This window comes from Podarcis erhardii, assembly GCF_964252035.2.
Source record: "Podarcis erhardii genome assembly, chromosome: 15".
NCBI classification, from domain to species: domain Eukaryota; kingdom Metazoa; phylum Chordata; class Lepidosauria; order Squamata; family Lacertidae; genus Podarcis; species Podarcis erhardii.
Window position 1 is genome coordinate 17,079,841 of NC_138505.1, and position 23,478 is coordinate 17,103,318.

At 46.9% G+C, this 23,478-nt stretch overlaps 2 protein-coding genes across 13 annotated transcripts; one reads left to right on the plus strand and one right to left on the minus strand.

Moving 5' to 3' along the window:
* Positions 1-673: 673 nt before the first annotated feature.
* LOC309330668 (V-type proton ATPase catalytic subunit A-like) lies at positions 674-18,349 on the minus strand. Of its 7 annotated transcripts, none has more exons than XM_081842451.1 (16): positions 18,247-18,349; positions 16,130-16,264; positions 15,141-15,276; positions 13,829-13,957; positions 12,262-12,476; positions 10,216-10,353; positions 9,273-9,424; positions 8,909-9,071; positions 8,592-8,700; positions 7,832-7,954; positions 5,929-6,043; positions 4,912-4,975; positions 4,614-4,817; positions 3,752-3,846; positions 1,911-2,082; positions 674-1,055 (listed from the first exon to the last, which is right to left on the minus strand). In XM_081842451.1, the coding sequence occupies exons 3-16, from the start codon at positions 15,220-15,222 to the stop codon at positions 963-965; spliced, it is 1,854 nt and encodes a 617-aa protein (XP_081698577.1). In that variant the 5' UTR covers positions 15,223-15,276; positions 16,130-16,264; positions 18,247-18,349; the 3' UTR covers positions 674-962. The 7 variants fall into 7 exon arrangements, with proteins under 7 accessions (XP_081698577.1, XP_081698581.1, XP_081698580.1 ...); XM_081842455.1 differs by having other exon boundaries at positions 16,130-16,261; positions 18,247-18,339; XM_081842454.1 differs by having other exon boundaries at positions 16,130-16,261; positions 18,217-18,325.
* On the plus strand, positions 12,522-23,253 carry KLHDC9 (kelch domain containing 9). Of its 6 annotated transcripts, none has more exons than XM_081842503.1 (5): positions 12,522-12,646; positions 19,613-20,133; positions 21,070-21,238; positions 22,236-22,434; positions 22,804-23,253. In XM_081842503.1, exons 1-5 carry the CDS (start codon positions 12,593-12,595, stop codon positions 22,968-22,970), a joined length of 1,110 nt encoding a protein of 369 aa, XP_081698629.1. In that variant the 5' UTR covers positions 12,522-12,592; the 3' UTR covers positions 22,971-23,253. The 6 variants fall into 6 exon arrangements, with proteins under 6 accessions (XP_081698629.1, XP_081698633.1, XP_081698631.1 ...); XM_081842507.1 differs by lacking the exon at positions 12,522-12,646 and adding an exon at positions 18,324-18,390; XM_081842505.1 differs by lacking the exon at positions 12,522-12,646 and adding an exon at positions 18,409-18,455.
* Positions 23,254-23,478: the final 225 nt, after the last annotated feature.

The window sequence follows — 23,478 nt, forward strand, 5'->3', positions numbered from 1 at the left end:
GGAGTGCCTGGCGTGCTCTGGTCTATGGGGTCACAAAGAGTCAGGCACAACTAAACGATTAAACAACAACATGGAGTGTAAGAGAGGTGAGAAAGGGTTAGCAGGGAAAAGAAAATACTTGGCCTAACCCAGAACCAGCTGCCCCCCTCTTTACCCCTAAGCGTGAAGGGAGTGTGGGAGCAAAGATAAAAAGAAGGAAAAGGGGCCCAAATGGCAAGAAACAAGGGGACCAGCTGCTAGATTTCTAAGCCGTCCACTTGTGGCACATTTACTTTCATGCAGGGTGCACTACAAAATGCTGGTGGCAGGTATTGTTATGGGGAGAGACATCGGGGCTGGGTGGGGGGAAAGCTATTCCAAATGCCTTGCCCCACCCATCCCTCCCTGGGAATTGTAAAAGGACAAGCTGCTGTTTAAGTACTTATTCTTGCTCTCTCTTCTGATAGCTCACCTGATTTTTGTCATTTTGGGAGTGCTAACATTCCTTGTTCTCAATTAAGCATTCCTCAATAGGATTCAGGGTCTGCAAAGCTCTGACAGTAGAATTGATTTAGGAATTGAGCAGAGCACACAGTTTAACCGATCATATCCCACCTCATCTGACCAAGCCATCGATAAGGTTTTTTTTGTTAACGTTTTCATATAATGAGTTACGCAGAAGTATAGATGGATAAACCACATACTCAAATTTATTCAAGCTATGCAAATTAAAAACTTACAAACAAATCCAAAGGTTTGCACCTGACTCCTTTGCTTCCAATATTACAACTGCTACCAAACAGCCACACGTGGCTGGTTACATACAAACTGTGATGGTGTCAGCCCCCAGCCTCTATTTGACATGAAAAAATGAGCTCTTAGCAATGAGTTCTTAATTGGAGCTGTTACATCGCCACCACCCTGAAATGTGAAAAGTCCTGCTGCAAATCACTCAAAATTTTGAGTACTCCAAGTCCTCCTTTTTAGTCTTCCAAGTTGCGGAAGGCATTCTGCATTTCCTCGCTAAGCTGGGCGTAGTAAGCTTTGATATTTGCCTCTCCGTCCTTCGCTGGATCCTGGATAAAGAGACAAACAATGATTTATGAATGGCAGGCTGAAGACACATTGAAGGAGAAAAGAGAAGAGAAGAGAAGAGAAGAGAAGAGAAGAGAAGAGAAGAGAAGAGAAGAGAAGAGAAAAGAAAAGAAAAGAAAAGAAAAGAAAAGAAAAGAAAAGAAAAGAAAAGAAAAGAGCTACTAGGACCAGTGGCAGACTTTGGGTTTTCAAATTTCTTTTTCTTTTTTTAAAGAAATTATTTTTATTTGATTTTACAAATACAAAGTTGTAAAGATCCAAATATATATATCCATATATAGAGATTACTCCGACTCTTGTGACTTCTCCCCACCCACTCCATGGGCTCCTGTTTTAAACATTTACAACTGCATATTCTTCCATACTCTAAATATTATATAAATCCATATTGTCCATGGTACAAATTGAATCAAAATCCTGTCAAAGTTTCCATCTGCTTACAGTGGTCTCCTAAATAACTTATAATTCCCCCCCGTTCTTTTATAAAGTTTTTGTTCTCTAGGTTCCTGAGTCTTCCAGTCAGCTCTGCCATTTCAGCACAGTCCAACAGCTTGGTTTGCCATTCCTCTCTGGTAGGGACTTTTTCTTATTTCCATCTCTGGGTGGGCTCTCAAATTTCAACAGTGTCCTATGTGACACTAAAATCTCTCCTCCCCCCCCCCACCTCTCACACCCCGTTCTAAAGCCCTGTTTTGGTGCCCCCTGCAGCACAGCACCCAGTATGACTGCACAGGTTGCACCACCCTAAAACTGCCTCTGCTAGGATGGAGGCAGGTAGAAATAAAAGGGAAGCTGCAATCAGCTAGTTAAACTGAAGGTAGATGGCCCAGCCTCACCTTGAACTTCATGGAGCTCAGCTTGTACATGATCTCCCCAAGGTTCTCGCGGATGACAGCCCAGGTGATTTTGTGCTCGGACTGAGCAGTGGACTCTACTGCATGGCGGGCCAACTCATAGAAGCCAATCATGTTCTGGAGCATTCCTACTGTCTTGTAGAAAGGGCAGAACCTGGAATTGAGAGGCACTTTGAAGTACTTTAATACACGCTCAGTGGTGAGCGAATAAATCTGAGTGCAGGTGCTGTGGAACGTCTTGAATTTTTTTTTTACTGGGGTGCTTTGTGGAAGGCACCCTCCTTAGTTATTTGTTTCATAAAATTTGTACAACGCTTGACTGTGAAAAACAACAACTCTCAAAGTGGTTTACAAAAAAGATAGAAGGACAAAGTTATCAATATGCAAAATTGGCAATAATTTAAGACTTTTGAAAAATTAAAACAATAGACTAAAACTCACATCAACTTCAACTTTCTGGATAGGCTTGTCTAAACAAAAAATGTTTTAGCAGATGTCAAAAAGCACCTGCCTGATGTCAATATGTAGGGAGTTCCTCCCCAAACCTATCACCTGCATACCATTATGCCTGTCAAATAAGAAAAGGTACATTTGTTTTGCTACAGAAAAGTGGAAAGGATGAATAATCAAGGAAATAGTATGGGTAGGGCCCACAGACAGGAAACTTGTAATGAACATTGGAAATGCTTTGTGCTGATCAGACTCACTTCCATGTCGATACATCACTGAAGAATCTTGGAAAGCAGTTGCTGTGCAACAGGGCTAGGGAACCTTTTGCCCTTTGGGTGTTGTGGGGTAGAAACTCTGATCACCCCTTACCTTTAGGGGCATGATGGCTGCGGCTGATGGGAGTCCAACAACATCTTAGTGTGGAGAACACCTCAAGGACTGCCTCTTTCCATATGACCCTACCTGGACTCTGAGATCATCTTCTGAGGCCCTCCTTTGTGTGCCTCCTCCTTGAGAGGTCTGGAGGGTGGCAACACGAGAAAGGGCCTTCTCTGCAGTGGCTCCCCATCTGTGGAACGCTCTCCCCAGGGAAGTTTGCCTAGTACCTTCACTATACACCTTTAGGCACCCGGCAAAAACGTTCCTTTTTAAACCAGGCCTTTGGTTGATCTGATTGACATCCTATGCCCTTTTAATATGTGGGGTTTTTTTGGGGGGTATTGGATTATTGTTCTTATTTTGATTTTATATATTGTGATCTTTTCTGTGAACTGCTCTGAGACCTCCGGGTATAGGGCGGTATATAAATAAAATAAAATAAAATAAAATAAATAAAATAAAATAAAATAAAGAAGATTGAGAGGCAATATGATAGGCATCTTCAAATATCTGAAGGGCTGTCACATGGAAGATGAAGCAAGCTTGTTTTCTCCTGCTCTGGAGACCCAAAACAATGGATTCAAATGATGAGAAAGGAAATTACGACTAAACATTAGGAAGAACTTCCTGATCGTAAGAGCTGTTTGACAGTGGAACGGACTCCCTTGGAAAGTGATGCTCGCCTTTCCTGAATGGCCATCTGTCGGGGATTCTTTAGCTGTGATTCCTGCATTGCAGGATGTTGGACTAGATGACCCTTGGAAATCCCTTCCAGCTCTACAGTTCTATGATCTGGAGGGCCACAGGCTCCTCATGCCTGCTGAACAATATACTGCTGCATTGAAGTGTTGTGTTGGAACTCCACTTTAATTCTGTTTTCAGCTAATTACAGAAAAGCAACACCTTGCAGAGCTAAACGAGGAGAGTAGAACTTGGGCAAAAGTGCTGTGTGAAAGAGAGAGGTCCAAATATTGAGTCAACTGGTGTGGGGTTACCTGTCATAGGAAGAGTAGCCGTTTTGCTGCAGGAAGTCATCCTTGATCAGTTTGGCCACCTCCAGGGTGATCTTGTCCGTTTCAGCAAGAGACGCCTGGACAAAAGCAATAGTTATAAATGGGGAGCAGCATCAGGAAAAGAGCAAGGTTGGGGAAAGAGAAGAATCAGGATGTAGGCACCTTCAATAGCCCTGCCTGCCATCTCTCTCAAGCAAAACACTCGGTGCTTAAAAGAAGAAGTGCTGAGGTTCAAACCTGCCTGGAAATTACACCTTTTCTTCCAGGCATTCTTTGCATAATCCCAGATTCCCCACCCAGCTTCATTTCTCCCCAACAGGGAAGTGCGGCAATGCAAGGCACACTGTGCACAGTCAGTGATCTAGGCTTAAGCCCTGCTGCGATTGGAAACAGATTCCAGGGCTTTGTAGCCATTTTTGGGTGTTTTGACCACTTCACATATTTTATATCAGGAATACTTACAACAACCCTGTAAGATGTCTATTTTAGCAGTCTGGGTGACTTGAGTATGGCCATTTGCAGAGTTCCAATGCCCCAGGATTTGAGTTAACAATAGATTTTGAAATACCACTTGCACTCGCATCACTGTGACTTTTCAAAATGAACTGCAAAATCAGGTTCCTCTAATCCTTTCAAGGCACAGAGCTACAGTGCCAGAGTTACAGGCAATGCAAGGCCCCTGGTCTCAACAAACTGGAATGGCGAAAAATTTGTGATGGCACAAATACCATCCCACTGAAGCGATAATGAGGCAAATGAAGATTTTTAAAGGAACAGAAACGAATTGATGAGTAATGATTTTTCTCTCCTCCCTCTGCAGACACCCTTCTGTTCTCCTCCTCACCTTTCCAACCAGCTGGACAATCTCTGCCAGATCTTCCTCCTCTTGCAGGATCTCCTTGGCCTTAGTACGCAGGGAGACGAACTCTGGGTAGTGCCTCTCATAGTGTTCATCTAATGCCCGCATGTATTTGCTGTAACTGATCAGCCAGTTCACTGATGGGAAGTGCTTTCGCTGAGCTAGTTTCTTGTCCAGCCCCCAGAAGACCTGGAATTATTAGGACCAGAAGGGAGGTGAGGAGTTAGCAGGACCATGCCAGGTAGCATCAAGTAGCTGGCAACACTCTAGGAGGGAGACTCACCTGGACGATCCCCAGCGTTGCTGAGGTGACTGGGTCAGAGAAGTCACCGCCAGGAGGGGAGACCCTAGGAGTCAATGGGAAAGGTGAGATGAAACTCCCAGCAAGAGCTCAGTTGAGGATCTGATCCCACTGGAAGCTGGCAAGCTGTGGCCAAGCACACGCCAGGTGTGAAACCAACAGATACCTACTTAATAAAAATGAAGGCCTCTTGCAAGTCTGAAAAAGGAGACGTGTGTAAAATTCGGTCTGAGTTCACAGAGAGGTCTTTTTAAAACAAGAAAGCAGGACTGGACACTGAACCTGGGACCTTAGGAACACTGAGCATCTGCTCTAATACTGCCCCTGGGGCTGATGGGAGTTGTGGTCCAATATGGCCATGCTAGCTTAGAGCTGATGGGAGGTGGAGTGCAAAATGGCTGTGTTGGCTGGGGCTGATGGGTGTTGGAGTCCAAAAGGGCCATGTTGGCTGAGGGCTAGTGGGAGATGTAGTCCCAAACTTCTGAAGGGCACTAGGGTGGAGAAAGCCATCAAAATGAATGGATTTGACGATTGGGGCTGATGGACACTTTAGCCCAAAATATCAGAGGCCACCAGGCTGACACGGGGCTGTGCTAAACTCACAAAATAAAATTTACTGCAAACAGTGAAGAACGTTGATATTATTTTTAATATAACACCATCCACACACCTAGAGCTTTATAAAGACCAGAAATTACGTGACGCAAAATTCAGTGCAAGGAAGGAAGATGGCTTATCTCTTTTCCTTGTTTTGGATTTTAGATAATGGGTGCTATCTTTAAAAAACAACCACCCAGAGTTCTCTTACTCAATAGAAACTTGTCTGTCACCGACGTTAAGCACCTTTAGAGAGGTGCTGAAATAAGTAAATGATATCAATTAATTGCTTGAAAGGCAATCAGTTTATCCACTCACAGATCTTTAACCGGGTTTAGGAGTCCCCTGCTTCACTTCTCTCCAACCACACCCTTGGTAAGGCACCGAGGTGGTGAAACTTACGCTCCAACAATGCTGACGCTCCCTTCCCGCTCTGGACTCCCCAAGCACTTCACACGCCCAGCCCGTTCATAGAAGGAAGCCAGGCGGGCACCCAAGTAGGCCGGGTACCCGCTGTCTGGAATTTAAGAATGTAAACGTAAGAAGAGTCCTACAAGGTCAGCAGCCCATCACCAGTTCTCACAGTGCCTCCCATGGGATGCCTACGAGCAGGAGCTGAGCACAACAGCACTCTTTTGCTCTTGTTCCACAGCAGCCTGGATTCAGATAGCACAGAGCCAGGATCGCCAGTAACCATGGTTATCCTCCATGGATTTTGCCTAATTCCCTTTCAAAGCTGTCCAAAGTGGTGGCCATCTCATTTTGTATTTTTATGTTGTGAACCACCCTGTGATCTCCAGATGACAGACAGTATACTACTACTACTACTAATAATAATAATAATGGTGTCCAGGTTTACAATCTAAGAAAAAAATGGCACACAAAGGATAAGGGACAGGGAGGAGCTGAAAAGATTACGTTGAAGGTGACTGCCTGATGTCAGGGTGCAAAGGAGGGGGATCAAGATGATCAAGGACCTGGAAACCATGCCTTATGGGCAATGGTTGAAGGAGTTGGGGTGTTTAGCCTGGGAGGTGATAGGCTAAAAGGTAAAGGTAAAGGTACCCCTGACTGCTAGGTCCAGTCGCGAATGATTCTGGGGTTGCAGTGCTCATCTCGCTTTACTGGCTGAAGGAGCCGGCATACAGCTTCTGGGTGATGTGGCCAGCATGACTAAGCCGCTTCTGGCGAACCAGTGCACGGAAACGCCATTTACCTTCCCGCTGGAGCAGTACCTATTTATCTACTTGCACTTTGACGTGCTTTCGAGCTGCTAGGTTGGCAGGAGCTGGGACCGAACAACGGGAGCTCACCCCGTCACAGGGATTTGAACCGCCGACCTTTTGATCGGCAAGCCCCTAGGCTCTGTGGCCCTTTCAGGTGATAGACTAGCCATCTTCAAATACCTGTAGGGCTTTTTCAAGGAAGACAGAGCAAGCTTTTTTTCTGCTGCTCCAGAGGGTAGGACCCAAATCAGTGGAATCAATTTACAATAAAGGAGATTCCAACTAAACATTAGGAAGAACTTTCTGACAGCAAGAGCTGTTGGACAGTGAAATGGACTCCCTCAGAAAGTGATGCTCTCCTTCACTGGAGGTTTTTAAACAGAGGCTAGATGGCTGTTAGGAATTCTGTAGTAGTAGTAGTAAAATGTATATACCACCCTTCATCTGAAGGTCTCAGGACAGTTCACAAGATAAAGATACCAGATAAAATCACAAAATAAATAGCTAAAACGAAACAATAACCCCCACAGCCACAAACACATTTAAGAATGCCGTAGAATATTAATCAGCCCAAGACCTGGTTGAAGAGGAACATTTTCACCTGGTGACTAAAGACATATAATGCGGTTGTGATTCCTGCATTGCAGGGGGTTGGACTAGATGGCCCTTGGGGTCCCTTCCAATTCCAGAATTCTATACTGAACTGGCACTGTTCCAGCTACCACTTAAGTTCTGTGTGTGTGTGTATGGAAGCACTTACACACTTTGGAACTCCCTGCCCACGGACATCAGGCAGGAAGGCACCCTTCATTGTAATGTTTTTGGTGTCTCCCTGTCCCTTGTGTGTCATGTTTTTATTAAGACTGCAAGCCTGTGGGCAGGGACAGTCTTTCAACTGACTGTCTGTAAGCTGATCGTGGAGACTTTTTGGCTGAAGAGTGAGGTACATAAATTCTACATAAATTCAAATAAATAAACAAGAGTCGGGGGGGGCAGGATCGCTTGTCCCATGCTCACCCTATATAAATCCCCTAGAATTGGGAAATGAGGGAAGTCTCGAAAAACAAAAAGAGGGTTACCTGCAGGCATTTCAGCCAAACGCCCAGAGATCTCACGGAGTGCCTCTGCCCAGCGGGAAGTGGAGTCGGCCATCATGCTTACATGGTAGCCCATGTCACGGAAGTACTCTGAGAGTGTGATCCCTGGATGGGGTGGGGTAAACAGAAAAGAGAAAGAGAGAGAGAGGCATTGTGGGTGGGAGGAGATCCCTCTGAGGAGCAAGTGTCTCAAGCAGAAGAGCCGGGAAGACAATAAATCTTCCAAAAATATAGCATGAGAGAACATCTCTTCCCTACCCCAAATGCATGGAAGAGGTTAAGATCACAAGATGATCTTAGCTCAGGGCCTGCCTGCCTGCCTGTGAGGTGAGGAAAATGCCACAGGTGGTAGCCCCCCCCTCCCTCCGCAGTGGCAGATCCGGGCTCCGAGGAGTGGGCCGCACACCTCTGTGTGCTGCCTGCCCACCACATGACAGCAGTGGGAGGGGGGGAGGCAGCAGCATGCATCCCATTCCTTAGAGTGTGGATCTTGCCGCTGTGGAGAAGAAGGAGGAGGTGGGGATGGCATTTTCAGTTTTGCCTAAGCTGTTGTAGGGTACCAAAGATTTACCCAGCCCAGCATCCTGTCTCCAACAGAGTGGCTGGGCTGACACCACGCCTTGCAGCTGGGGAGCATTAATGGAGAAGGCTGACGTATGGAACTAACTGTGGGATTACTCAGATGCCAGAGAGCCATTTTTATACATTTGCCTAAAACAGGGCGAGAGAAGGGCAGCCTCACCTGTGTAAATGGAGGCTTCTCGTGCGGCCACAGGCATGTTGGACGTGTTGGCGACGAGCGAGGTGCGCTTCATGATCGTCTCCGTCTTGCCATCCACTTCCATCGTCAGCTGAGAGAGGAAGCAAAGTGATTACAGGGCAGAGGAAGGGCAGGTGGTGGTGGTTTAGGGAAGAGTTTGTGGGGTGGGGTGGGGAGAGCTAGAGATTGGGGCAGTGCACAATAATGCTATGTTTACCTTAAGGAATAAGGAATTGGGAGCAAAGGACCAGGATGGCTCCGCCCACAGCACAAAGCCCCGCCCACTCCACTGATCTCACCTCGGGAAAGTCCCTCAGCACTTCAGACATCTCGTTGCCCCGCTCGCCGCAGCCCACGTAAATGATGACATCGCTGTTGGAATACTTGGACAGCGACTGGGAGATGACTGTCTTGCCACAGCCAAAGGCACCTGGGATGGCTGTGGTCCCACCTTGGACACACCTATGGGAAGAAGTGGGGGGAGAGGATAATGGGGGGAAGGGAAAGGTTCTGCAGGCCAGCCCACCCAGCCTCCAAAATTGTTTGACATCTGGTGGAAGATCTAATTGCAGTGAGAATCAGGATCCTCTTTCCCTCTGGCCCTGCCCATTACTGGCATGTGGCCCCTCAGGCTGAAAGAGGTTTTCTCCACCCCTGGCTTACGGGAAGAGGGCGTCCAGGACCCTCTGGCCAGTCAGCAGCGGATGATTGGCCGGGAGCTTCTCTGACACGGGACGGATCTGCCGGACGGGCCACACCTGCACCATCGTGAGTTTCTCCTTCACTCCCTCAAAGTCGAGTTCCAACACCACATCCTTCAGGGGGAAAGGCACAGGGGTGAGAGTGGCCACGGTGCAATTGCCAGAGGCTAGCTGTTCAAAATCTCCCATTTCAGCCCAAATTCACTATTTCCACCTCCCATTCTACAATGTGGGAATAATAAGAATGACAACGGCCTACCACCTTACAGAGCTGTTCGAATGATTCCTGAGCATTGGATGCTCTAAAAGGCTACATAAATGCTTTATATTGTTGCTGCTGCTATTATCATCACTATGGGACACTGGTGGCGCTGTGGCCTAAACCACTGAGCCTCTTGGGCTTGCCACTTGGAAGGATTATGGTTCAAATCCTTGCAACAGAGTAAGCTCTCGTTGCTCCTTCCCAGTTCCTACCAACTTAGCTGTTCGAAAGCACACCAGTGCAAGTAGATAAATAGGCACCACTGCGGCAGGAAGGTAAACAGTGTTTCCGTGCACTCTGGTTTCCGTCATGGTGTTCCATTGGGCCAGAAGCGGTTTAGTCATGCTGGCCACATGACCTGGAAAGCTGTCTATGGACAAACACCAGCTCCCTTGGCCTGAAAGCGAGATGAGTGCCCCAACCTCATAGTTGCCTTTGACTGGACTTAACTGTCCAGGGGTCCTTTACCTTTACATCATCACTATTAAAAGGGAAGGCTAGAAAAATGTCAACGTCTGCATTGTATGGCTAAAAAGTAACAGTGTCGACCCATTACAGAACTCCCAGTCAATTTAATGCACAAGTTTTAGCCAATTAGTCGAATAAATCTGCATAGAAGAAGCACACATACAACACTACCTACCGAAGTATCATACTGCCCAGCTGGGGCAACGTGGGTGACTGTGCCCCGGCACCTGGGGGGCACCATGATCATATGCTTGATGAGGGAGTTTTCGCGCACTGTTCCGTAAATATCGCCGCCAGTTACATGGCTCCCAACCTAAAAACGTAGAAGGGAGAGCAGCAGAAATGGTTAAGAAGCACAACAGGATCTCAACATAAAAGCAGACCCAAGACAGGGGCTGGATGTGTTCTGTGAGAGTTCACACAAGCACAGAGAAGTCACATAAGGGGGAAATGGCTGTACAGTTCAGCATCCTGAGAGTCTTAGCTTTCATTTGTCTTTGTATTTAAAGCAAACCTAGTCCTCATGAGTGTGAAAACTGGCTTTGAAATGTGTGAGAAACACCTGCTGAAATCAACAGCCATGTTGCCGTAGGAATGCCTATGGGGAACTGTCCCACTAAGATTTGAAGCCACTTTTCTGGATGTCTGATTCTTCATCTTCTTTTTAAAGTGGGTTTCTAGCCTTTTATTTGAGAAAATATAAAGGAGAACACACAGGCAGTGTCCACTGCCCAAAGCCTTCATAAGGAGTTAACTTTCCAGCATTCTGGCCAATGAATGCAATGCCCCTATCTAAAATGTTATAAAAAGATTTACACGTTATAAAATTTACATTCCATTGCATGGACATATAATACAATACAATCACAACGTGATTCCTGTATTGCAGGGGGCTGGATTAGTTGACACTTTGGGTCCATTCCAACTCTACAGTTCTATGATTCTGCAGTAAATGTTAGTCTACTATTATGAAGATTGCGGCAAATCTTAATTGATTCACACACACACACTTCTTCTTTGGCGATCACTCGTAGCTGAGTAAGATTGTCTTCCATAAAATCATGTCCACTATCTCCCTAGAAGGCTGAAAACCATTTTGGGATTCAGGAAGGGTCACCTCGGATATTGTTATGAGACGGTTTGCTAAGAATTTTGCAAGAATTTTGCCGGCCGCAGCTATGCCTCGATAGTTTCCACAATCAGTTCTGTCACCTTTTTTAAAGAGATTGATAATTTTGGCACCCCTAAAGTCTGCTGGGATTTCTTCTCTTTCCCAGATTTTTTCAATGAGCTTGTGAAGTTGATGTGTAAGTTCAATTCCGCCCACTTTGAAGATTTCGGCAGGTATCCCATCAGGTCTACTGGCTTTGTTGTTTTTCATTTGGTTAATAGCTGTACACAACTTTCCCAGATTTGGAGATACTGCAAGCTCATCTCTAACTTGTTTTTGAGGAATTTGTGAGAGGACCTCAGTAGCTATAGGGGAGTTGTGGTTAAGGAGATGTTGGTAATGTTCTTTCCAGCGCAGTGAAATAACTTCTTTATCTTTTAGAAGTGTGATACTGTCTGCTGAGCATAGGGGGCATATGCCATGATTTACTGGCCCATAGATGGTCTTTGTGGCTTTAAAGAAACTCTGTGCATCATGAGTGTCAGCTAAGTGCTGGATCTCTTGAGCTTTATTTATCCACCAGGTGTTTTTTAGTTCTCTGGTTCTTCTTTGAACCTCAGCCTTGGTGTTGGCATAGGTTTTTTCCTTAGTGACACACACACACACACACACACACACACACACACACACACAATCTTGCACTTTTTCATTATTAAATTTCTGGCCATCAGCCTGTAAATCAAACATTTACAAAAGCACCTGGGTTCAGTTCCCAGCATTTCCACATTAGGGCTGGGAGAGTCCCACCCCCCATGTCTGAAAGCCTGGAGAGCTACTGCCAGGAAATACAGACTGAGCTAGATGAACCAATGGCCTGATTCAATTTAAGACAGTTTCCTATGTTCCTATTGCAAGCCAGCAGAATGGAGTAGACAGAAAGTTGGATTAGGGTAGAAGAGATCCAGCTTCCAATATTCACTCAGCCAAGAAGCTCACCTTAAGGCCCAGTGGTTCCCCAAATTTTGGGGGGCCACTGCCCCCTTGGTTTCATAACTCATCCCTACGACCCAGGGCCTTGTTGCTTCCCAAAACCAATAGCGTGTCTCTTACCCGGATGTTTGGACTGGGACTGAACTCCCATTTCAGGTCCTTGGACAAAGCCGAGATGTTGATGCCCCGGGGGATGTAGATGCTCTTGGTGAGCTCTGTGATGTCTTTCAGGGGCCGCTGGATCCCGTCAAAGATGGACCCCATGATGCCTGGGCCAAGCTCCACCGAGAGCGGCTTCCCAGTCCTCAGCACGGGATCCCCCACGCAAACACCCGCTGTAGCAGTTACTCAGGAAAAAGACTTGGATAACAGAGAGCAAGGAAAGGGCAGAAGGGGGGGGGGGAGCAATGGGGTTCCTTCCCAGCCAGGCTGACCTGAAATAGATACTCCAATGTTGTCATCTACCTTTGCACAGGTACTGCTACGAACTTTGCCTTTTGGAAAGGTAAGAGGCGACATGATACAAATTTGTAAAATTCTGAATGGCGTTGAGAAAGCAGGCAGAGAATAAAATTTATTTCTCTCCTATAATACTAGAACCTGTGTGTTCCAGGCCTGCTTGCAGGTTTCCCATTGGGGCCTCTGGTTGGCCACTGTGAGAACAGGATGTTGTACCAGATAGGCCATTGGCCTGATCCAGCAGGCCTTTCTCGTGCTCTTAATACTTCCAAGGACAGTCTTCACTTGTGCCTTGTGACCGCCCCACAATGGAGTCAATACTTTTTTGAAATCAGTAATCAGAGTCCCCACAACACTGTTAGAGCAATGGCTGGCTGTTTATGTGTGCTAAACATTATTTGGTTATATCTCCTCTTTCAAATTTCTGCACCTCCCATACCTCATATATATATATAGTGATTTCAATACATACACGTGATTGTGTCTGGGGGGTGGGGATTAACAACAAGAAGAAACAATGGTTGGATCCAGAAACATTAAAAAAAAATGTTTCCGGAAAACACAGTGTAAAACTCATAATGAGAAATCACATTGCAGAAGGACTGGACTCTACAGCGCCATCTGGTGTCATAGTGTTATAATGCATTTGAAACGCTTTTTTAATAAAAAAAACAACAACTAATGTAGCTGAGTCCAATGATTGGTGCAATGGGCCCTTCTGTACCTTGGCTGAAGGTGGTTTGTGAACCCCACATGCCTCCTTTGATTCCCCCTCGACCATGTGGCGTTCCCCTCCATCTACTGCTATCCTACATTTTCTTCATCCTAAATTGATGTAGCATTTCTGTTTGGATTCTCCAAGCACAGGGAACCTCCAGATTTAAGGGAGGAAAAGGTGGGGCAGCATAGGGACGGGCCCAGTCATAGTTTAAAAGGCAGCATGGAGAACAACCCCGACAGAATTTGTAAATCCGTTGAACTACGAAAAGCCTTGTAGAAGTCAAAGGTCAGAGGTGTTCCTTGCAACCAGGAATACAGGACAGGTGCGTCTTAGGAAGGCGAGGCCCAAAGGTTGAGAGATGGAAACGCAAGTCTCAAAAGGGACTGTGGAGGGAGGAAGGGAGGGAGGTAAAGGGAGCAGGTAGACTCAGGGCAGAGGAAGGGAGACAAAGGAGACGAGCCTAAAAAGCTGGAGGAGGCATCATCTTCACCCTTTCCAGAAAGATACAGGTCTCCTCATAGACTTGGATGGTAGCCAAATCACCCTCCAGACGGATTATTTCGCCCACCAGCTCAAAGTGTCCGACGCGCACCAGCTCATACATGGCAGCTCCCGCCATCTTGCAGGCAATCACCACTGGCAGTGGGGAGAAGGAAAGAGAAAGTCACCCCAACTTTGATCACAAGTTGCTTCCTTGCTTCTCCAGCTAGTGCCGGCCCTCAGTATCTGCCTTAATTTAAACCACAGCTGCACATGTACAGATAACTGGGCTTGCAAACCATGATACAAACAAATCTCAGCATTTCAGTTCTCCGTGTAAGCCCTGTGCAGTAAACCAGTCTGGAAGCTAACAGAGCGTGGAGAACAGTGGCCAAGTCATTATTCTCCAAAAGGAGCTGGAAAGAGGCATAACAACAACAACAACAACAACAACAACAACAACAACAACAACAACAGCAATGTATTTATTCCCTGCCCATCTGGCTGTGCTTCTCCAGCCACTCTGGGTGGCTTCCAACAAAATATTAAAATACAGTAATACATCAAACATTAAAAGCTTCCCTAAACACTCCTAACCATTCCTAACCACTGAGGTCACCTGAGCCTCCAATGGCAACGTTGGATCCAGGAGCACTCCATTTCCCCCAGCAAAGCTATGGTCCTGCTCCTTTCCCAGGGGGAAAGCAACCTTGTGCAGAACAGGCCATCTTGACTCTAGCAGTGTAGACAGAAGCAGACTTTCCCTTCTAATCCCAGCCCCACCCATAGCTGTCAACCTTCCCTTTTTTTGCGGGAAATTTCCTTATTCCAGCGCTGTTTCCCACTGCTTCCTGCTGCTGTCCCGGATTGTTAGATATCCCATAGATTGTCCTCAGGACAGGTGAGGCTGCTGATCCCTTATTTTTGAGGCTGCTGATCCCTTATTTTCAAAGCTGAAAGTTGACAGCTATGGTCCCACCTCTTTCAAAACCACCAGTTATTTAAACCACAAAAGTTGCAGAAAGTGTTAGCATTTTGAGAAGCCAAGAGAGAGGGATACTGAGAATGGTAGTCCAATAAAAAAATCTTAGAGGACCACAGGTTCCCTATCCTTTTTTGTAGTTAGCACAATCCAGAGGTTTTAAATGTTGATTAACAGACTGTTCAAACTTTAAAAAAAGGAGAAGGAAGTGTCATGTTCAGTTTGGTTTACTAACATGCCTTGCTACACAAAGGGCAAAATTGGGTTATTCATTGCAGAGTAAACTCATTTGCTCCTATTTTCTGCTTTGGTTGCTGGAGGGTATTATTAAGCTTCTCCAAGTGCCAGAGAACCTACCTGGTCCAGAGACACCATGCACAAATCCCATCTCACTCTCCTTCTCTGCATCCCCAATCTTCGGAAGTTTGGAGAACTCCATGATTCTGGAAGGTGAGATGAGGCCGCAGGGTAGGACTTTCAACGGCAACAATACCTGCATCAGAAATGGGGTGGGAGGATGAATCAAAGCAGGGGGTGGGGTGGGACCCATGCCCTGGGTCTTTTGCACTGAGCTTCAGATTTCCTGCTGCTTTCAGAAACTTTTGTATATAAAATATGCTCACACAGGGCAGTTTAGCGCAATGCCGGTAAGACCACAGTCACCCAACATCTTAATTTGCCCAGACAGAAAGCACATACAGTGGTACCTTGGGTTACATACGCTTCAGGTTACAGACTCCGCTAACCCAGAAATATTACCTCAAGTTAAGAACTTTGCTTCAGGATGAGAACAGAAATCGTGCTCCGGCGGCGCGGCGGCAGCAGGAGGCCCCATTAGCTAAAGTGGTGCTTCAGGTTAAGAACAGTTTGAGGTTAAGATCGGACCTCTGGAACAAATTAAGTACTTAACCCGAGGTACCACTGTATAAAATTAGCAAGTGTGGTGTTGTGCCATGGGCTTGCACCCAAGTCTTTCAGCACCCAGCAACTCCTCTGCAGCCCATCCCTGTCCCCACACATCTTCAAATGGTGGGTCACAGCTGGGGAAGAGCTTCGCCTAAGCTGGAGTGTACATTTTGCTATGGTTGCCAACTTTCTTTTTCTAGTGGGGCTTCTGTGCCTTTACGACAACAACACTGCAGGGCAGGCAGAATGCTCACCAGTGAAACTGTTTCTGTGTGGAGATAAAGCGGCTGGAAAAATATTCATCAGCCTGTCATGCACCCGTTAATGGCACAAGAGCCCCATCAGAAATACATGGGAAACATACCATTGGCAATTGCGGTCCAAAGCTGTGAACAGCACCCATTCCCACCCACACTGAATTCCTGAAGGCCAAGCCTTACCTTTTGGAAGAGACGTGCCAAACTATTTGGAGACGAGGAGTGAGAAACTCCTTCCTCGCATGTGGATGCTCAGATCAGCCTGACCTCTCTTTCTGCTCTCAAGGTTTAGTCAGGCTTGACAGGGCGGTGTTCCTACTTTTGGGAGGGGGGGGGGATGTTATTATTATACAGGGAAAGTGGTCAGGCAAACAGGTATGGCACGACCGCTTTCTGCTCTGAAACCAGTTCTGACCTGAGCAGGCCATAGAGAGCTGGGGAGAGGCTGGAGGTCACTGGGACAGGAGGAACGGAGCAAAACCTTACAAAGCGACTGCAAACAATCATTCTGTGTACTGTCAACAGTCCACTGGATTCTCCTTCCTGGTGCTTCAGGGTGGGGGGCTGCACTGTTCTGATCCCCTTCCATAGGAAGCAGAAACTCTACAGTTTTCTCCATATAACCACATCCCTATGTGGGGTGGGGGTGGGGGTGGGGATGTACCTGTTGAATTTCTGCCTGCCATGTATCTGTTGAAGGCAGAGAAAAAGAGTGGCTCTGGATTGCATGGGAATAGCAACCCTCTTTGATAACAAATAAATAAATTTCAGGGAGAATTTTGTCAAGGACCCATTTAAAACACAGGGTCTGACTCCCTCGATGGGTTGAGCTCCTGTTGCTCGGTCCCTGCTCCTGCCAACCTAGCAGTTCGAAAGCACGTCAAAGTAGATAAATAGATACCGCTCCGGCAGGAAGGTAAACGGCGTTTCCGTGTGCTGCTCTGGTTCGCCAGAAGCGGCTTAGTCATGCTGGCCACATGACGCGGAAGCTGTATGCTGGCTCCCTCGGCCAATAAAGCGAGATGAGCGCCGCAACCCCAGAGTCACGACTGGACCTAATGGTCAGGGGTCCCTTTTCCTTTATAGGATCAGTGCTGGATTGTCCAATAGGCAGACTATGCATGTATTTAGGGCACCAGCAAAGCAGGGACACACACAGAGACACACACACAGAGAAATGAGATATTTTTTTGAAAGAATTTGACATAGATTTTTTTAAAGCATCAAAACAGTCATTATGGGGAGAAACACAGGTTTGTTAGTTTTCCTTACACTCCACCCCACACTATTCCCCCATTTTTCTGTTCTCTTATTACTTATCCCCACCTAAACCATAGGGGCATCCTACAAACGTTGATCGAAATAATACGAGGGAATCAGATCCCATGCATGTACATTTCAGCAGACATGTAAGTTTTGAAAAATAAAATTATATGTTACAGGTTAGTATCGTTTTTATTTTGAATTACATATGGTGGAGGAGGGACCATAAACTTTTCAGTGCTTAGGTCCTCTAAAGGGCTTAATCCAGCTCTGTACAGGATACATGCGCATTTTAGACAGCATTGTGTGAACATGGGTTAAAAATCCCACACTAGGAATGCAGTGAGTGTGTACAGAAAACAGGAATGTAAACTTGAAGGTTGCCAGGTCAGGAGCATCCCAGATCCTGAGCTTTCAGGCCTCAAACCTGAGATCTAGGGATGGCCCCTGGTGAGTCTTCTTCTGTGCTCCCTACCACCTCCCTGGAGATGGAGGTGAATTGGGAGAGGGGAAAGTGGTGCAGAGAAGGGCAGACCCCACCCCCAAGACTCTATGCAATAATTTGCAGAGGTGGAGGTTAATTGGGAGAGGGGAAAGTGGTGAAGAGAAGGGCAGACCCCACCCCCAAGACTCTATGCAATAATTTGCAGGCTGAAGAATACTTACAGTATTCTTAATTTTGCTTTTGTGTTTTGTTTTTTTAAGGCACTCTCGTCCACCTGGAGATTCAAGCCCTACCCCTGCCACCTGGATGGGGTCAGGCAAATCTGGATACTTCATGTCAATCCCAGAGGTCTGGCAGCTCTAGTGAGCACAACTACAGCTCGTGGTTCCAACTTTTTTGAAAACAAATGAAGGAAGCTCTATGATACCACTACCTCCAATTCCCCCCTGTCACCCCCAGCTCATCATTTTTGCCATCAATGGTTACTGTTCCTCGGCAAATCCCAATTCTTTCCAGATTCCTCGTGACGCCCCTATGCTGGCCGTAAAACAAACACACACACACGGATTATTAATGCTCCTGCTAACTTTACCACACTCAGCAAATGCTTTCTGGCAGGGCCTGCCTTTTCCTGTAAGCCACAGAATCGGTTGCCAAGACACATGATGGGGTTGCTAGGGACTGCCCATTGCTAGGCAACCAGGCTTTCTGCTCCGCAGAGGCTTCTTCTTTTAAGGTAGGCCCAAATGACTGTTTCTGAGATTGATGACACAGCCATTCCTGCATGCACATACAAATCTGGTTTGAGAGGTTTTTGGGGGGGAATGGGGAGGGACATTTATCCAGCACAACTGGAAAACACACCCTGGCAGGGTGCTCAGGGGTGTTTGTGAGCATGTGCACAATAAGCTTTTTCTTTTTGCCGGGGGGGGGGGGGTCGGGGAGGGGAGGGGACAAGCCTTGGAGTTTGTGATCTGACAGCTACCATATGAAGAGGAGGAACGTTATTTAGGAGTAGGACAGGATGCGTTTTTTTTTTCTTTGTTTTTTTTTTTTTTTAAAAAACAACAAAACAAAATTAATTGCACCAAACTCCTTGCACAAATGCTTCCACCCTTCCTATTTACCAGAGGAAGGGCACCCTTTCTTAACCTGTTCCTAGTATAACATGCTTGTTGTTTCTGCTCTTGCCTTTGGGCATGGCTTGGTAAAATGACCAGAGCTTGGTGGGGGCAGCCAGGGAAAGGGACATTGATTTTCAGTTTAGGCTCAGTGGTGCAGGGGCTTTTTAAACCCAAGTACAAAAAAAAAGTTTATTCTTATTTTAGTTTTTGGGGGGGTAGAAAGAGAGTGTCAGGAGTGAGGATGCATATGCTTGTTTGTGTATTGTAAGGGTAGATTTTCAATTCAGTTCATTGTTTAAGTGAAGTGGTCTATTTACACCTGGTGTATTGTAGCACATTCCTGGAGTCAGTTCGGCCATGCATTTAAAACACTATATTTCATTAAACAGTCATAGCATACACTGAAGGATTCTGGGACCTGTAGTTTGTTAAGGGTGCTGAGAGCTGTTAGGAAGCCCCTCTTCCCCCTCTTAGAGCTACAGTTGCTAGAGTGGTTTTAACAATCAATCCCCCTTCCCAGGGAAGTCGGGAGACTTGGGAAGTTGAGGGAGTTGTGTACGTTTAGCCTGGCACAGAGGGGACAGAGGTGATATGAGAGCCAGTTTATGAAGGAGTGTTGTTTCATTGGGCATCTAACGATAAGACCTGTGTCTATTTTTTATTGTTGGTAATCTCCACATCCCTCCTCTTTCCTGCAAGAAAAAATTGTTTACTTGTATTATTTTAGGTTTGTTCCAACATGGCTATTTGCAGCTCATTAAGATGAATAAATAAATCCCTCTTTGGATTGTCCACCACCTTGTCCCTTGACCCTTCTTGCTTTGCCTCCTGCAGGTCAAATGTGGTATGGCAGCCACCGGCCGCAGCTGGGAGTGGAAGCCAGTGGTGTGCAGTGACCTCCTCGGCCGTGCATTCCACTCGTGCAATGTGGTGCAGGGCAAGCTCCTCATCTTCGGGGGCCTGAAGTCGCAGGAGACCCAGGAGCCGCCCCTTGGGGATGTGGTAGCCTTCGACCCCACACTCCAGACGGTCAAAAGGATGGCTCCCGAATGCGAGCACCGCCGGAGCCACCACGAAGCTGTGGTCCTGTCTGACCGCTTCCTGTGCGTGGTGGGAGGCTGGGACGGCTCCCGCCGGGTCTCTGACGTGTGCTGCTTTGATGCCGAAGGGGGGCAGTGGGAACGCTGGGCTGCGGGGCCCTCCAACCAGGCCCCCATGGGGCTCAGCAGCCACACTTGCACTAAGCTCACGGACCATGAGGCACGGGTGGTGGGCCGCGAGGGCGGGCTGCGAACTCAGCGGCGCTACGCCAGCATCTTCACATTGCATCTCAACCCTGCCAGCAAGACCTACTGGTAAGACCTTGCCCAGAATACCGAGCTGCTTGCAAGGGCTTCAGTCCTACAAAGGTTTTTCACCTTCTCTCATAACACTGGAACACATGGGCATCTAGAGAAGCTGAATGTTTGTTCAGAGCAGATGAAAGAAAGTACCTCTTCACACAGCGCACAGTTAAAATTGCAGAACACAGAATGGCTTTAAAAGAATGTTGGACAAATGGAGGAGAAGGCTAGCAATGGCTACTAGCCGTGTTGGCTATGCTTTGCCACCTAAGTCAGAGGCACCAATGCTTCTGAATTCCAGAGGGGAAAGGGCTCTTGTGCTCAGATCCTGCTTGCAGGTTTCCCACAGGCATTGGGTTGGCCACTGTGAGAACAGGATGCTGGACTAGATGGGTCACTGGCCTGATTCAGCAAGCTCTTCTTATTTTATGTGGCTGCACCTACAAGCTTAGATGGTACAGGCCAGACTTGAGTAAACATCTGTTAGATCTAGCAAGCAAGGGGGATCCTCCAGATGTTCTTGGACTTCAACTCCCACCATCTTTGACCATTGGCCACAATGGCTGCTGGGAGTTGCGAGTCCAACCACTGGTATAGGAAAGCCAATGTTGCATAGTGGTAAGTCTTGGTCCTGGGAGACCAAAGTTCAGGTCCCCACTCAGCCATGAAGCTCACTAAGTAACATTGAACTCACTCACTGCCTATAAGCCTAACATACAGGCTTGTTGTGGGGTTTAAATGAGAGAACAATGTACACACCTTGAGTTCTTGATAGAGGGCTTTCTAATTTCCTTTTGTTCTTTCTTTCTTTCTTTCTTTTTGCCTTTCTCTATTTTTCTTTTCTAGATTAGTGTGATTTTCATTGTATTTTATGTTGAAAACTTTTAATAAAAAAATTTATTATTATTTTTAAAAGAGCATCCTTTGGCTCTCTCCTCCTGTTGCCAGGTACAAAGAAGAGGAATCGCGCACGGCCTCCCGGGCCGGCCATTCTGCCATGCTGCTGCGCGAAACCACCCCAAGCGGGAAGAGCAGTGGCTACAATCTGGTGGTCTTTGGAGGACGGGACTCAGCTGACTTTGACATAGCTGGACACTGGGGGAAAAGCAAAATCCATGTGAGTATGAGTGGGGTGGGTGCATGATGTGGCCTTGCAGAAATAGGAAACCCAAGATCCCCTCACGTGTGTATGTGGAGGTAGGCGGTAGCTCAGTGGTAGAGCACCTACTTTACTTGAAGAAGGTTCCACATTCATCGCCAGGCAGGGCTGGGATAAAACTCCTGTAGAGCCTCTGCCAGTCAGTGTTGACAATGGGGAGCAAGATGAATTGTCTCACTATAAGCAAACTTCTGATGTTCACCCTTGCAAATCTCCAAACCAGTGCAATTTTATTTCATTATTTGCATCCCTCCCTTCCTCCTGAAGGTGGCCAGGGTGAGTGGTACCTTGGCTCTTGAATGTAATCCATTCCGGAAGTCCGTTTGACTTCCGAAACATTCGAAAACCAAGGCATGGCTTCCGATTGGCTGCAGTAGCTTCCTGCACTCAAGCGGAAGCCGTGTCGGATGTTCAGCTTCCGAAAAACGGTCGCAAACTGGAACATTTACTTCCGGGTTTTCGGCATTCCTGAGCCAATTTGTTCGTCAACTGAACCGTTCGAGAACCAAGGTTCCACTGTTCCACAATCCTAAAAGCAGTTGCAGTTAAAAACATACTTCCACCCAGTGATCTCAGGGATTGCCAGGCTCACCGATCGTAGGGTCCAAATGGCTAGTACTGTGGAAAGTGCTCTTTTGGGTTCAGATCAGGATGTGAAATTGAGCCTCTTGGAGTGCCACCTTCCTCCCCTTTGCATCAGACCCTCTTCTCCCCATGCTTTACCCTTGAGCTCCTACTGCTCTTGGCATTCTCAGCCTGTCCTGTTGTCCTCAACATTGTCCATTCAACCGTCCTGCCCCATTGGAATCCAGTCCCTCCGCTTAACAATCCATATTCTCTCAATAAAATTAAGCATTTTTAATACACAACATTCTAATAAAAGACTTTAGCGGTGCTTAACAGCCTCCATCTCTCTGCATTTTTCAAAGTCTGCTGCATCCTTTCCCTCTTTCAGGTTGATTCTGTCCATGCTCCTGGGCTGACAGAGAATCTCTCTCGCTTGGTCAGCACTGAAAAGGGATCCCGGCAGGGTCCCAAAGGCCTGAGGCACCAATCTTGCACCGTGGTGGGGCCTTTTGCTGTCATCTTTGGTGGGGAGACTTTATCGACCGGCAGGGATACCATTTGCAATGATCTTTACATCCATGATACAAGTAAGTGGCATCTTTGTGCTAAGAATCTCTCTGGCCAGAAGCTGGGACAAATCTTAGGGGTGCTTATTAGAACCACGCATGTAAATTCTCCAGCTATGTAGCATCTCCCACCCCCCACGGCAATTCTTCACTTGCCGAAGGGTTGTTGAATAGGGAATTGTATGCCTAGCAAGCTACGATGAGGAACAAGTACTCCTCAGATAAAATGCATGGGGAACTGACGCAACTGTTAACCAAAACTTGGCCTATCCCATCTCTCTACACACAGAAGGTTCATGTATGAGCCTCTTTTGCACCCAACCAGCAGCTAGAGTTGATGGGATAGGAAGCCTTTCCCAAGAACCTCACAGAGCTTGTCTCTTCTCTCAGGGTCTTCGCCAGCAAACTGGTTTCACTTCTCTTGCTCCAACCGGGGCCAGAAGAGAGTTGGCCACTGCACCTGCCTCTGCAATGACAAGCTCTACCTCATCGGAGGGTTTGGGGCCGATGGAAAGACGCCCTGCCCAGAGATCTGCAGCTTGGAGTTCGCTCTGTGAAGTCTGAAGCCTCTTGCTACTGGCTCTCATAAACACCCTCAAGTGGACAGCGCTCTCAATTCTGCTCCACTCCCCTCTTGCCTGCAGGGGAAAGTGAGCCCCTGGGCCATGTGAAATAAAGCACCCCTCTGGCATGTCAGAGAGACATCGATGCTCTTTCTGCAGGTAAACGTACAAGAGGGGGAAGTGATCAGACTGAAGGACACTAGGAAGAAAGTGCCTCATCGGGCAGGGGTGTAAGATTCCAAAATTATGAATAAAGGTTTTCCGTGTAAACATCTTACTGATTTCTGAGGGCCTTCAGTATTGAAATCTGATCCATGTTTATCTGCACTCTACACTATTTAACACACCTTTTGCAATGGCAAACAAAAGCTGAATTCTTCACCCTGTCTATGCGCATTTGCAAGATTTTGCTTATTTGGGGGAGTCTGGTTTTAGCAGATTAACATGAATTTTAATCAACCAAGTCTACATACATGAACAGTCTTTCGTGGCGCGGCAGGGG